This window comes from Pectinophora gossypiella, chromosome 2 (genome assembly GCF_024362695.1).
Source record: "Pectinophora gossypiella chromosome 2, ilPecGoss1.1, whole genome shotgun sequence".
In the NCBI taxonomy this organism is placed as follows: domain Eukaryota; kingdom Metazoa; phylum Arthropoda; class Insecta; order Lepidoptera; family Gelechiidae; genus Pectinophora; species Pectinophora gossypiella.
In genome coordinates this window covers 9,033,468-9,049,173 of record NC_065405.1, presented here as the reverse complement: position 1 = coordinate 9,049,173, position 15,706 = coordinate 9,033,468, and the positions used below count along the sequence as shown (strand labels likewise).

The 15,706-nt window shown below is 36.8% G+C and overlaps 1 protein-coding gene and 1 long non-coding RNA gene across 2 annotated transcripts; both read left to right on the top strand.

Moving 5' to 3' along the window:
- Nucleotides 1-725: 725 nt before the first annotated feature.
- Nucleotides 726-1,733, top strand: LOC126377956 (uncharacterized). Its single transcript, XR_007568022.1, has 3 exons — nucleotides 726-849; nucleotides 1,335-1,465; nucleotides 1,593-1,733. It is a non-coding gene; the product is annotated as an uncharacterized LOC126377956 (long non-coding RNA).
- An 811-nt stretch (nucleotides 1,734-2,544) lies between these two features.
- On the top strand, nucleotides 2,545-9,002 carry LOC126377715 (oocyte zinc finger protein XlCOF6-like). The gene is made up of 11 exons (XM_050025494.1): nucleotides 2,545-2,772; nucleotides 3,017-3,214; nucleotides 3,602-3,638; nucleotides 3,866-4,088; nucleotides 4,366-4,611; nucleotides 5,003-5,176; nucleotides 5,691-5,894; nucleotides 6,370-6,540; nucleotides 6,865-7,054; nucleotides 7,479-7,721; nucleotides 8,795-9,002. Exons 1-11 carry the CDS (start codon nucleotides 2,644-2,646, stop codon nucleotides 8,858-8,860), a joined length of 1,881 nt encoding a protein of 626 aa, XP_049881451.1. The 5' UTR covers nucleotides 2,545-2,643; the 3' UTR covers nucleotides 8,861-9,002.
- The last annotated feature ends 6,704 nt before the right edge of the window (nucleotides 9,003-15,706 follow it).

The window sequence follows — 15,706 nt, the reverse complement described above, 5'->3', positions numbered from 1 at the left end:
ACACACAAACACATACACATACACAGTACGCATAGACACACCATTTTTTTTAAACAGGTTTTGGTTTTACGGTTTTTTACTCCATTGCAGGGGGTCCATATTTCATATTGCTCTATATTTTCTAGAGCGATGTTAAATATTATAAGCAGCGCCGCGAAAAAATAAAAATGTCGTTTCCATAATCAAGGGACTAATGTGGACTACATTATTTTGTTACGAATGGCTCATTTTGCTAAAAAAACATGGTTTGTGGTCAATATTTTGTCAATATAATTATATTAACAAACAATATGATTATGACCCTAAAAATCACAGGTATAATGCATGATTGATGAAAGATAACATCGCTTTTACATTACAGCAACCTTTCAAAACTATTTTTTTAAGCCGTATTCCATTATCATATTGGTATCATAACATAGAGATAGGAAATTATATGGAGGCGCCCTGTTCTACTATATAAACATCATCTTATACAAATATGAGTAGTTTATGAAACAGGTCGTCAATAATCGTTTTGTCTCTTTTTTACTAGTACAAAATTTCATTTGGTAAAAGAGATAAATATATATTTGTTATTTCTAGTTATGGCAACATTTTGTGATGACGTCACAACAGCTGTAGGTACGTGCCATTTTTCGCCATTTTATGGGCTGTGTTTTGTGGTACTTCTGCTGTCAAGTAGCTGTTTATGAGATCGTATTTTGTGTTTTGCGGATAAATAACGAGGATTTGATTTGCTAAATCGAAGTTGAAGTTGAAAAAAGTGTTATTCAACATGTCCGTGTATTGTATTGTACAGTGTGGAGCCAGAAAGGACAGAAATCAACCGTATTTGTCACTTCATAGGTTAGTACCCCGTATTCATTGAATAATACAAACAATCCTATAGATTTTGATGTTACAACGCAACTGAGCCATGAATTTGCATTAAACCTTTATATATTTTGAGTAATTGTCATACTACAAACCGTATTTTTCTTTGTTTTCCAATATCTTTATTCGCCATAGTCAAATTAGTGTTGCGCCAATAATACTGGCTAAGAATACTAGTTATTACTTTTACGTTAACAGGTTTCCAAGAAATAAAAGCTTGAGAAGACGATGGTTAGAGAGAGGCTGTTGGTGTTTAAATTTATATTTAAATTTCAGCCTAGCTTGCATCATCTCACTACTGGCTAGATAGATAACATATTTGTATCATGTTATCACAACATGTTTATACTATCTATCATTCAACTACATATTATAATGTACTTAATATACTTAGTCTGTAACTATTATATGTCGAAACAATTATTATATAAATAAATGAATGTTATCTTTCATTTCAGGCCATCTTTCAATCCAAAATTGTCGACTGGATTTACTGAAACAGGTGATATTGGAAAACTAATCCACAGCTGCAACGTCGTCTGTGCTGCCATTGCCCGTACGTCTGTCTCATAAGTCAGTACATGAAAAGGTATTTATCAAATAATTTTATATTTTTAACATGATATAGTATAATTCAACCAGGTACACAATGCACTTAAATCAGATATATTTTAGTACATACACTGTTTTAACATTATTATTTAACTTTATTTCAGTCTGTTCAAGAAGACGCGATGAAAAAATTAAAAGATAGCCAATTTGAAGAATATTATGGAAGATCTGCAGAATAAAAATCAAATAATAAAGGGCAAAGTGTATTGATGGAAGAATTGGCAGGACCGCAAGACTTTTTGAAAAGGCAGGTAAACACAAGGTTTACCTTTGCCAAAGAAGTATTCCCAAGAAATAAGAAAGTTTGCTTTAACTTTACATTTTCTTTCTCCGAAAGCGTATAATAATTATATATGCAATGTGACAGGGTGTCACAAAGACAATTTCTAAACAAATTGACACTGTTTAGATTTGTATTTATTGTAAATATAATGTAGTTACATAATAAATAATGTGTGAAATGAATACTTGCTAATAAACAGATTTACGTTATAGTTTATGTTTCATTATACACTCCAGGTGGATTCGAATTGTGCGCAATAAAGAATGTAATCAATGTTATAGAGTTGTTAAGGATACTACTTAGATAAATCTTGACTAAACCCTTTACAAATACAAATATACTTTATTGCACACAACATACCAAAAAGAACAAGTTTTACACAAAACATACACGAAAAATACAGTACACCACCTAATTACCCTTTACCTTCCCTTTCTGTTCTCTTATGAATACTTATTATTATAATGCTATACCTATTATTGGTCAGCAAAAATTTAGTATCGATCGCCATCGACTCGCAAAGAAGAAGATGCTATACCTAGTAGGTACGAGTATGGTAATCCTAGTATTGAAACAGCTTGCAGCCCTAGTAAAGGCCGCCATTTTATGCGACGAAGTGGCACGTTTTTTTTGTAGGTATTTCCAGTCCATACTCTTATATGTCTATGTATCATAACGATCATAACCACAAAACAAAACGCAAAAAACACATTCATTCTATCTACTCTATGGTTTAAAAAAAAATGGTGTAAAAGAAAACGAAAAAAAATATCTTATATGTGAAATGTATATTTCGTTTGTGTTTTTTACATATTAGATACTTTTAATCTGATATATTTTTGGTTGTTCATATTTAATGCAATTGTGTACAGATGGAAATGGCTACGAATATTAAAGATTTGTGTAGGCTATGTGCGAAGAAACATGAAATTTCAAAGGACTTGTTAGATGAAAGTAATAAGCATGTTTTGGATTTGGTTCGACAATTTACCCAAATTACTGTAAGTATTTCCAATTTATTTTATAAAATGTAAGTCTTTGCATTGTAGCATACAATATGTTTAAATTTAACACAACATCTAAGTTTCTAATTCAATGTTTACTTATTGTTACGAGTTTAATGTTTTAATGAATATTATGAATATCTTGTTTACCCGGCCAAGAGTTACATTACACGTTCACCTATAATTTATCTAGTTAACACAAGAATTTCTATAATACCTATCTGTGTTTGTTATTTTTCAGGTAACAGAATGTGACAACATGCCAACAAATGTGTGCCTGGACTGTGAAGAGAAAATGGTTTCCTTTCAACTTTTTATTTTAGAATGTTACAAAATACAGGATTCCTTAAGAAAATTGTGTTTGGATAGGTGTGAAAATTTGAATATTAAAATTGAGGATGGTATCGTCGATTTTGGAATAGCAGTAATCAAGTCAGAGGTAGGTGATAGATTTACTACCAAAACTGCTTATTTACAAGCGCTCTAGTATATGTAGTATCTTTAATATTTCTGTTCTTATTTGATAATTTGTGGCATCATTATTAAGAAATAAAACAGTTCTCCAAAGGGTGACAGTAGCACACCCTGGACACTTCATACAAACAACCTCGTTTTACACAGACACAAAATTTACGTTATCGTACACACACGTCTGTGTGTGTGACGTATAACGCCATACGATTCAAGTCTAAAGTATTTCCGAGGGTGGGTGAGGTAAACCTAGCTCAGACACTGGTGGGGAGCAGAGAGTTGCCATTCTATATGTAGTTATTATTCCTTATTCTATGACAGTAGTTAATAATCTAATTAATATCCTTGTTTTAAGGTGAAAGATGAATTAACTGCAGAAGATTTACTGGAAAGTGAGTGTTATTCATTATACTTTATTTTATTCATTCTGAATAAATATGCGTTCACTTTGAGTGATAAGGCCCTGGCATTTAGCTAATCATCTCAGTAGGTACCTAATCTAATTTGTATTTGGTAAAATAAAGTACATAGGTATTTAAGTTACATTGAAAAAAAAAGTGTTTTGCTAATACTTTGCAATATAACTAATTTGTAATATTATATAATAAAATATTTTCAGGTGCAATAAACAATGATGTTCCTCTTGATGATTATGATGATGCCTATCAAACTATTGATATTGAAGTTAGTGAGGAAGATGATGATGATGAATATGATAATATGACCATTGCTTCATTAAAGGAAGTTACAACAGCCACAAACAAGGAGTTGACAGAGGAAGAGAAGGCCCGATTTACGGAAGTGCTTCACAAACCAGATTTAAGAACTAGTGACTTTGTCAAGTATGTTATTTTATTTTGGACTCCAATTATTATTATACAATTTTTATTCTATGCTATTCTGCAGTTTGGGGAAGGGAAAAGTGTAGAATTTGCCATATATAATTGTTTTTGGTGGAGAAGTAACTCAAAAGCGTTTGAACTTAATATTATACGCAAATACTGTGTGTGTGTTACATGTTAAGTTTTTGTAAATTAATAGGTACTTATCCCTGTATTGAAAATTGTTGGAAATTCAAATAATCATTTAGTAGTAGTATAATTTATGCCTTTGTTTCAGGTTAGATTGTACAATTTGTGGAATTGCATTTAAATCATGGTCACATTTACGCATTCATTTTATGAAGACACATAGAGGTATAAAACCATTTACCTACTGTATATGTGGGTTCGCCGTAAAATCTAAAAGTGTGCTCTACAAACATGTGACTGACCACAAACACGAAAGCAGGAAGCTGAAAAAAGAGAAATGCACAGACTCTGATGATGAGGGTTACTCAGCCCTAAAAGTTAACAATTTCATTCAGTATGTACCCTTATATTATTAAATGACCTTAAACTTCAAATGGCTAATAGAGTTGGATTACTCATCTTAGTATTGTCTACTCATCTAAAAATAGTGTGGGTGGGAATGTTCATGTATTTAATTGAGTAGTTTTCTAGGTCAAATGTAAATTAAGAAATTCTGATTACTAAATAAAGACAGATCTAAAGGTGACAAAAATATATTTTTTTAACTTATTTATGAATTTTAATAATGAAAAATGCAATATAAAGTGCGACATTTTGTCACGATTTACTATGATGTCACAGGTTGCTTTTTCATACAAATTCCATAGGTATTTTGTGTTTTGATGTTTAATAAAAAGTAAGGTATTTGACCAGTTGGAAACTACACTATTATATCTCTTTTCTAGGTTCAAATGTTCCGGCTGTGACAAATTATATTCCAGTTGGTATAGTCTGAAGTCCCACTGCCAGTCACAACACAAAATTCCACCAGTGGTTGAATGCAAATGTGGAATTACACTTAAATCTAAATCTAGTATGTACAAGCACATACAGGACCATAAAACTCCCAGTACCCTTCAGTAAGTAAGAATAATAATGTATACATACTGATGTACCTACTTATATGTATACATAAATAGCCGGTCTTAGAACTTCCCCTTATAAACAAGAGGTAAAAATTACTTCAATCAGAATTGGTAGAGAATGTTACACTCTGTGGAAAGCATTTAATTGGATATTATATTTGGCATGTTGGATTTGGTTTGTTATTCTTTGTCAAATACAGTATGTATTTTCAACATAAAATCACGCTAATTTCCCACTGGGGCAAGTAGAGATTATGGAATTCCCTTCTTCTCTTGCTTCCTCCACATTCATCAACCGTTTCATACACGCACGCCGGCATTTATTTACAAAACATATTTTGAAAGCTGTAAAACAAATTCAGTGATAGCCTGCTAAGCTAACTCGCGGGCCGTAATGGGTGCGTTATTATTACCTCTGCATAATAAATTGTTTATCAATGAATATTGATGAATAACATAAATAATCACTGTTGTTTTTAGTTTAAAGTTTTTTTTTTATTTTTTGCAGATGTGATATATGTTCAAAGGTAATGAAAACAGAGGCAGCACTAGAAACACATAGACTTAAGCATGTACCAAAGTCAGCCAGAAAGTTCAATTGTTCAACTTGCGACAAAGTATTCAATTACAAAGAAGCTTTAAGGTCACATGAAAAATCTCATATTCCTATAGAAGAAAGAAAAGTATTCAACTGTGATATTTGTCATTTAAAGTGAGTACCTATATCTAATAATAATAATAAAATTCCTTATCTTTAAAAAGATTTATACAGGTGTGTGTCTAATCTAAGTTATTTTATATAGGAAAAACATTGTTGTTTAAATGTCGCGTGTGTAGTAAGACCTTATTTTAAATGAGTTGCTAATGTGTGTAGGACTTAAGGTTTTCCCACAGCGAAAGCGAGGGCGCAAATCCAGTTCCTTCAAATAAGGAATCGCGAGAAATCGTGTCGTTGGCGGCCTTAGGCGTACACATTGTATCTATCATGCAACTCTTGCTTCCACACCTGCGTGTTCTTAATGGATATCTTCACGTGTAGAAACTCTCGGAGTATATGTATACGTTCGTTCGCGCCTACACTAACACTCTCGCCCTATAGACAATGCGAATGGGATCTTAGTGTAGAAATACTGTTTTTCAGATCACACATTTGAGATTAATATAATCATAATCTTTATTTTGATCAGGTTCACCTCAAGATCAGCAGTGACGTCCCACAAGCGTGTGGTGCATGAGAAGGTGAAATCGTACGTTTGTGACCTATGTGGGTACGCCTGTGGTACCAACGGGGAGCTGCGACAGCACCGAGCCATACATAGCGACGAGAAACCTTTTGCGTGTGGAAAGTGCTCGAAGTCGTAAGTATAATTTATGGTTTTTACGATGTTTACAGGCTAAGTAGACGACTACTTAGCCTGTAAACCAGAACTACGAAGCTAGGAGCTCGCATGTGTTCATTATTTTTTCATAGTAATTAGTTTTTATTCATAAACATAAACTGCCTTTATATGTCCCACTGCTGGGCACAGGCCTCCCCTAAATCAACCGGAGGGGTTTTTATTTGGGGGGTTATTCAATTTGCTTTATTTACAACTTAGGGACTTGTCAGAAGGGTTATCAATGTTGTCATCTTTGTAACTGAACTTTTTATTATAATCACTTTTTAAAAAACTCTGTTTTAGGTTCAAAACGTATTCGAATATGAAAACTCACATGGACACACACGAAGAGACGTCATACGTATGCTACGTGTGCAACCGTGTGCTAAACAGTCGGCGGACGCTGCGGAAACATTTATTAGTACACGAAGACAAATGTCGACACATTTGCCCATACTGTAATAAGGCATTCAAACGACGGCAGACACTAAAGGTACCTAATTGTCTCATTATCACATAATATGGATTTTAGCAAGCTAACCCAACGCGGTGCTTCGACCACTAGACGCCACGTGGACAGCGTAAATTGCGACTAGCGTTAAACCTATGTCACGTCTTCGTCGATAACGTGCACCGTGTCTCTGAGGATGGAGTAATTTTTCATTTACATTCCATGTCCAGCATTGGGTGTCCTGCCTTCTCGCAAAAAAAATATACGCAGATTTTTGTAACATTTCGTCAAAAAACATGTTTGTCAACTGGTGCATTTCCCAAATAAATTGACTGACAGGTTATCTGGTTTTATTACACTAGACGTATTCCTTATTCTACACTTCTACAACTCTACACACTAGGCTGTTCTATTTATTTTTGTTGCAAATTTTGAACATTTACCTAACTTGTTTTTTTGTCACTAGGTGCACATGTATACGCATACGGGTCATAAACCGTTGACATGCAAGTGGTGCGAAGAGCGGTTCTCGTACGCGTCGACGCTGCGCTCGCACCGGCTACGTTGCCACCCCGACAAGATGGCGGCACAACACGCGAACAAGGCAGCCATGCAACGTTGCCTGCCCGACAAAATGGCGCCGCAGGAACACTCGTACACCACCTACACCCACGTCGCGCCCCACGTCACACATTTATCCACACAAGAGGTACCTAATTAATTTTGATAACAATGATGTCAAGTCAGGCGGACATAACTTACATAGCTGGTGAGGATCTGCCTACCCTTCGGGGATACAGGCGTGATGCTATGTTATGTTGTGTGTTGCTGTATACGTAAATTACCTAATGTTAGTTTTTAGCTCGACGTCAGTTTGACAGTTGTATAAATAGTGCCATCCTTTACTTATTGTAAGTGCAAGAAAGAGATAGCTATCAAGTGGTGACTGCTAGAATCGGCACGAATATTTATAATAAGAGGTTGTACTATTTATAAAATACATATAAGGCAGCTTAAGTAACCCGCTATTATTATACTTGTACAAATTTTTCCTTTACCCAAAGGTTGCCTGGAAGAAATTGCTGCATGAGCAATAAGGCCGCCTGTTGTGCTTTTCAGTATATGTTGTCCTTATCTCTGTATTTTGTGTCCATTGTACTTAATAAAGTATTTTATCTATCTATCTATCTAAAGTTCCCCGAGTCTGTATGGTTGATTCCCTTGTAAGATTCAGTTTAACATACAAACATTCACATTCCATTTTTGTTTTACATTCCAATAATATTTCAGACGAACAAACTACGTTCTGGTATGGTATAATTATACTATAACTTAACCAACCAACTATGCTTCTATGCTGTTCTGGGAGCAAATAAAAAACATAGAACACGTTCAGCTGCTTGTCTTCCCGGGCATGTCGTAAAAACCGACAGAGGGATTGCGTCCTCTAACATGATGGACTAATGTTATGGGCGACAGGCTGATCCCTTATCACCATAAGGTTCATCATATCCATCTTAGGACTTCGTATCAACAGTGGCTGCAAGTTGTCTTTGATTACTTGTGGCTCTGCCCACCCCATTTGGGATTACGGGCGTGAGTTTATGTATGTATGTATGTGTAACCAACCAAACCATTAAACAAAATGTATGTATTAGGTAGCACATGCAAAACTTACCTGTGTTACCTGTAGTAGCTTCAAAATACCTATCTAGCCGCGTGGGAGCGTGTCAAGCCAAGTTCAGCATATCATTTTTACAAAATTGCATCTATTGTTCACAGGATTACATAAAGAATGACTTAGCAGCCGTAAACGTGACAAAGAACGAGGTGGACGCCATACAGTAATGAACAATTGTAGCTTATGTTATAAGAAGTAGTGTTAAACTCGAGCAATCCAGTGTAAGTGAGACTTTTTACATGATTCATTATCACTTTTAATAGGTTGGTAGATTATTGGATAAATAAAGGTATTTATCAGCATTACAAATTAGCATTTTTATTATATTTTACCACGATTGCACTTCAATAAGTTTAATTGTAATGAAACATGGATGTTGGGCTGGGATACAGGCAGTGGCGGCCCAAGGGGGTTGCAACCGCCAAAATCAGCCAAGACGACCTTGGCTGGTAGCCTCGTATCAGGGCAGTAACTGGATTGGGCACACCTGCCCTGTGAATTAGACCTCTTAGCGGCTATATAGAACTCATACATTTACCAGGTGGCCGTAAAGACATTTTTAAAACATTTAATTAGGTATATTTCGGTGGCCGTCAACTAATCGAAAAAAAAAAAACTATTTTGAGGTCTTGCACTGTGAGGTAACCCCTAAATATTTTGCTAGGGCCGCCACTGGACACAGGATACACTCATGAAAATAAAAATACTGCTGGGCCAAGCGGAGTGCATATTTTGGACCTATATGTAATTTACCCATTATTTTAAGCCCGAGAATTGTGTCAGGATCGCAGCAAATGAAATTCCATAGTTTCTGCTTACTCCAGTGGGAAATAGGCGTGAGTTTGGGTATGTATGTAATTATTTAAAAAATAATCTATAGCTGCAGTGGGAATAATGTAAGTACCTTACCTACTGTAAATTATTAATCTTTTCGTGTATTAGTATTGCAAAATTTGGCTTAAACCGCATCGTAATCTAAGATAGCATAATATTAAGTAATATCAACGACCTGTAAAAGCGCATCATAGAGAGTAGTCGCAACGTGAACAATAGCAGTCATCGGAACAATCGGGCGAAATACAAAAGTAGAACACGAAATGTATTTTTCAGCAATCGGAATACATGACTCGAATGTGAGTTTCGTAACTTTCAATTTGTGAATTCGTGCAGTCAGCGAAACGTTCGGAAATCGCATTCGGCGCGGCGTAGCAATACTGTCGATGCCATATTTTATGCATTTAGTGTGGAGAGTGGAACTAAAAGTGAAGCGAGGCGGCATTGGCGGCGAGATAAGGGTCGTCACCCGTCAACGCGCTGGCGACGCGCCAACTTCCACTGGCGCGACCATTCGTCTACCCTCGCCCATTCACCGCACTTAACAATGTATTACGCAACGCCGCAGAACCGTGGCTCGACTCGTAACCAATCTATTACCTACCCTCACCGTTCTCTGAAACAACTAAAAGATTGACTATCATACTCGTAGTGTGCCGCATGTAACCATAATGAAGAGTTTTAGTAAAAAAATATAATTACAGATACCGAGTCAACGTTGCATAGGCTAAGTTACACTACCTAATTATTTATACCAGGCAACGTCATATCTTCGAGCAGGCTACAAGCGAAAATAGTTACGCAAATAACCAATTTACACCAACTCTTATCTCCACATTATGCGTAAGTAGTATTTTGATAGATGGTGCCTACAAGTTAGTTACCATACACATCCTTTGTTCGTTCCGTTAAAATCGTAATCACGCCTGAGGCGAAGGATTAACCTACCTTTATGTAACCCTCAAATTTCACCTACCGATGTTCCGTGGGCGAAGTAGAGTTTAGATTGGTTATATAATAGTTAACATTGTATTTGGTTGTGAGCTACGTCGAGCAGAATTACCGCAGCCCGAACCCGCATCATGCCAGAGATTTGATAAGACACTCAAGGGTTACGATCCTAAGCCCCGTTTACCAATAAAGGTTTATTTCGGGTGCAATTTTGAATAAGTTGTTACGCGTTAATACTTCGGAATTAGAGCTTATAGACGAACCGTATTGGCCGTAACTTTAATTAAATGGCAGGATAAACTAATTAAGCTTTAAAGCGTAAATAACTAGCGCGTCGCTTCATATTTCGCCTTTAATACGAAACAACAAGGTTCATACATATATCCAAGCGAATTTCACTTAATTTTCATGCCGCTGCTTCTGTCGCAGATTGCCTTTGAATATAATAGCATATCATTATTGTACCTGTACACGCTGCGGAAGTTTTAATGCATTCATTCGTTCCTCTTTATTGAAGTTTATGAAAACAGTCATAAAATATACACGGTACACTAGGGTATTTGCTTATTTTGTGGCAAGAGGCTTGCTCGTTTGTTAAACGTATGCATTTCACGTTTATTGAAGCACCCAACAAGCGAAGTCGATAAAGTAGCAAGCAGAAGTATACGAGTAGGTGAAGCATACAAAGATAAAACTCACGTATCACTCGGGGTGGAACTCGTAACTTGCTATGAATGTTTCAACTTCCGCATTTACGCGATGAGGGAGGATTTCCATAAAAAGACGTTTTATGTGCCACGCTAGGTGTTTGCCACTCAACGTAAGTGACAATTTCAAAACTTTGTCTGGAGACGAGACAAGCTCAAACAAGGTTGCGTAACTCTTACTGGCATTATTATAGGAGCTTTATAAAGTTTACTACACTATTTTTAAAGTGCTCTTAAATTCTTCTTTCCATTTGTAATTTAAGTTTTGTATTATCAGATCTTAACGGGCACATTGCAATATCTCGTACTTATTTAGATTCCAGATTTAGAAGTAGGATATAAAATAAATCACACAATTCTTCTTCTTCTTCTTGTCGTTTCGATGGCATTAGATTTCTTCAGCCCAGTATTCCGCCACTCGAACAGCATCCTCGGTGGCACTCATCAGCCCCTCTCGCGTGCAGGTATCAGGGCACGCGGGGCAAGTTATCAGATGAGCCATAGTCTGTGGCGTAACACCACACACGCAGCTCAGATCCGACCCGATGAGAAAACCCCACCTGGACAGGTTATCTTTACTTCGGCCAACCTGTGTGCGGAGTCTATTTAAAGATTTCCAGGTCGGCCTGGTCAGCTCATAACCCGGTGGAAGGTTCTCCGAGAGGGGGACAAATGGAGTAGGTAGCGTCGCCGTCCTGCGCCAAAGACTGCATCTGGCTTGGGAAGCCTCACACTCAGCCGGTTCGACAGCCTTCAAAAAGCTATTACGGCTCTTGAGCCTTTGATGCACTGTGGGGTACTTATGCATAGGGTGGCGAGAGTCCAGTTCAAGCTTAGCCCTTTCAACTGAGCTTGCAACCGTTCTGCGAACATCTGGTGGCGCAATTCCAGCCAGTGGATACAGCATCTGTACCGGGGTCGGTTTGAGACAACCAGTGATAATCCGGCATGTTTCGTTTAAGGCTGCATCCACTAGCTTTGTGTGGGCGGAGCGGCTCCACACAGGAGACGCATATTCGCCGGCTGAAAAACATAAAGCCAGACCAGTTGTTCGCAGAACTTGAGGCGAAGCTCCCCACTCCGTTGATGTTAGCTTATGGAGAAGGTTGTTGCGGGCCGTTACACACAATGTAAAGCAAACGAATAGGTGTAAAAGTGTAGACCAGGGTTGAAAGCAGTTAAGGTAAGCAGGTAAGGTTACGCTATCATTGTCATACCGGTATGAAAAAAGACGGTACCGATTTCCTATTAGTCCGTAAAATCGGTAAGTATCGTAATTTTATACCGGTAACTTTAACCGCTTGTAAGACTCCCACAGTCAAACGGAGCAATTCGTTTTGTGGGGTTTTAATTGTAACATATGTATTGTTTGAAACTATTCTTAAAGTTATCAGGCCCTTAGAGTCTCTCATTATGGTATTCACAATTAGAATAACTAAGTAGATATCGGTCTCGGCTATGTAGAACTTCGTCGTCTTAAAAGACGGCCTATCATGGAGACGGAAATGGATTAAAGTTTCTGAATCACCTCATTATTGAAGCAGGTCCCCTGCTAATTGCTGAGGATCTGTCAGTGGATATGTCTCTCATAAAGTCAAGTTCCCCTTCAGCTCATCTGCTCATAGTAACACAAACGGACGCTTACTGATTGCAGACATAACTCAAAAAAAAAATGTAGAACTTGCACTACATTTATATAGCCTCCCTATCGAGAGGAACGTGGGCGCTTAGTTCATCTTACGATGGATGTACCTCTGTCTACTCCAATTGGGATATAATTGTAACCTTTGGTTATAGTTAGGGCTCTTATATTTGACGCATAAGTATTGATTAACAGTAAGTTTTCAGTTATGAGATCTAACTGGGTACTTAATGTGAATACCAAATCAATCTTACAAAGTGCTCTAGCAAAAGGCTCATGATAAAAATCGCCTTCATTTCCTGACGCCCGCGCCCCCTTCGCCGACAGAATTTTTATACAAACCTTTTTGCTTGAAGAGTACCTTACTTAATAAGTAACCTACCCATAAATAAGAAACATTACATTTTACAGTTTTCCAGCTCTCTTCACGGGAGGGTTTGCACAATGGCCCATTTACGTTAAATGGGTAATTACCTGCAAGTTTCTAATCTAGCATATTGCAAACAACTTTAGCGAACTATATTGACAAGGGTCAAGGATGTTAAAAATGTATAAAACATTGCCTTATTTGAAAATTTTGAACTTCTTCTATCGTGTGGGTTGTGAGGTGGAGTACCAACCTCATCAACCCTGGCTCATGTAACGACTATTTACTTACATCAGTAAGTAGTAACCGGACCAACGGCTTAACGTGTCTTCTGAAGCACGGATGCCAGTAATGTCCTAACCAAACTACCACAAAGTAATTTTTGTGATATGTCCCCACCGGCAATCGAACCCGGGACCTCCGGATCGTGAGCCCAACGCTCAACCACTGGACCACCGAGGTCGTTGAACTTAACGATATTCAACACAAAAGGGTGCTTTCATCCTCACCTTACACGTTACTACAATACCTAATTACAGACGCATTATAAACCATATCGAAAGTAGGGAATGCCCGGTAAATATAGTTACTGAGGTATTTCATACATTTTCGGATACGGATGGACGGACAAAGTGAGTTATAGTGGGAATCTTCTAAGGGTTCCTTTTTATGTATTGAATCCTGAAAAGTATTAGTACCTATTAGTTTTTTTTGGGATTCATTCGATCACAGGTTATAATTTAACAAAAAAGTTTCCTCGTTCTACTTGGTATACAACAAGGTATAAACGATTACTGAATAAATGTAGATAACGTAAAAAAGCTTTATGAAAAGTACACAGTGTTCCTGATATTCATGCTAAACCTTTTTATCTCACAATATCGTATCTGGTTGGATGGCCGCTGGCAGCTTCTCTCGGTCTTTTTTATTCAAATCCTAATTATTCCCTGGGCGGTTGGCGACTGCGATGAATATTTTCCACTTCTGGATTAACTCAATACGAGTATCACCGTGATGTGTCACGTCACGGAACTGAATAATGTTCACGTCCGGTCCCAATATTTCATGTAGCGGAATACAAAATATTCCGCGTTTTAATAAATCAAATCCACATGAGTTGTGTTTTTGTGAATACACTGTCGTGTAGAGCATAGTCAACGGGGTTAGACAGCGGAGTAAAATATCGCCGGATGAAAATATATTATATTTATTTTACATATATAAAGAATAGGTTACGTGATTTGTTACGCCACGGTGTTTGAATGTATTGAATTCGATATTATTTGAAAGCGTATGTTATACGTTTATAGGAGAAGGTCCTTAGTTCCTTACTCGTAACAAAAAGTGAATAAAAATATTACACGTAAAACCCCGGTATTGATGAGTTTCACTTGTGAACAACTTGGTATAAAGCTACTTTAGAAATTACCTTTTTAAGTGTTTCAATTCCATTCATAAATTCATAAAGAGGCTATAAATTAGTATAATACGTAGGGACGTATTATACGCGAAGGTGAGTAAGGTTACTTACCCTCGCGTTTGAATATATAAAATATGTACATATACATTTATCATTAAGTAGGTATTATTAGTATATTGTCTATATAAAGAAACAGGAAAATGCAAGTCGAATTTGAAAAATTCGTTTTGAAACAGATTCGTATTAATGGATCTGCATTTTACTGCGCACATTTTTCAATTAATCTATAGATTTATACGAAAGTTATTTGCAGTTTTATATGGAAGGAGCTTTCGTGCTTTTTCCATAAGCTTATCTTTGTCACCACCTTAAAAGACTTTCATCTAAAATATAAATTTTGCTTTTGATGCAAGTAATAAATAATTCTGTCTAAGACCATTTTCTATATCAAATAAGTATGAAGATTCTAAATTTCGGAAGTACTTAATTGTTTTTCAAATGTAATATAAGTAGTAGATACCTAACTAGCTACGAAACACAAAATAATATATTTAAAGAAATTGAAGTACCGAGGAACACACAAAGTATTTAGCTTTTTTATATCACTATTGGCACAATGTTACACGTTAGATCAAATTGCCCATCTATTGTTGAAAGCGATGATATATTATGCCGTTGGAAGTTTCATTTACACGACATTCTCGATTTATACCGTCCGCGTGGATATAAAGGCAGTTACCGTTAGCTTTTTCGGGAAGAGAAAATATTTGGTATGGCCCATATTGGGTTGTGTAAGCGGACTTCCTCTGAAATGGAGCCTGTGGTTATTACATACGTAATAAATACAGGGGGGCTGACAGGGTCAAAATTGAAAAGCTTCAATTTAAGTATGCATATTTTTTTATTTTTTTTGACGTGACTTATTGTAGATTTGCCGCAGATGGCATTAACTACTTGGCCGGACAAATGGGGAGCGCTGAAGGCTCTCACCTGGTACAACGTTTACGACAACAGGCCAGAGGGTGCCCAGTTGGGCGCGAACCTCGGCTCAGGGCGTCGTCTGAGAGGAAAAATATTTGAAAGAATTAATCG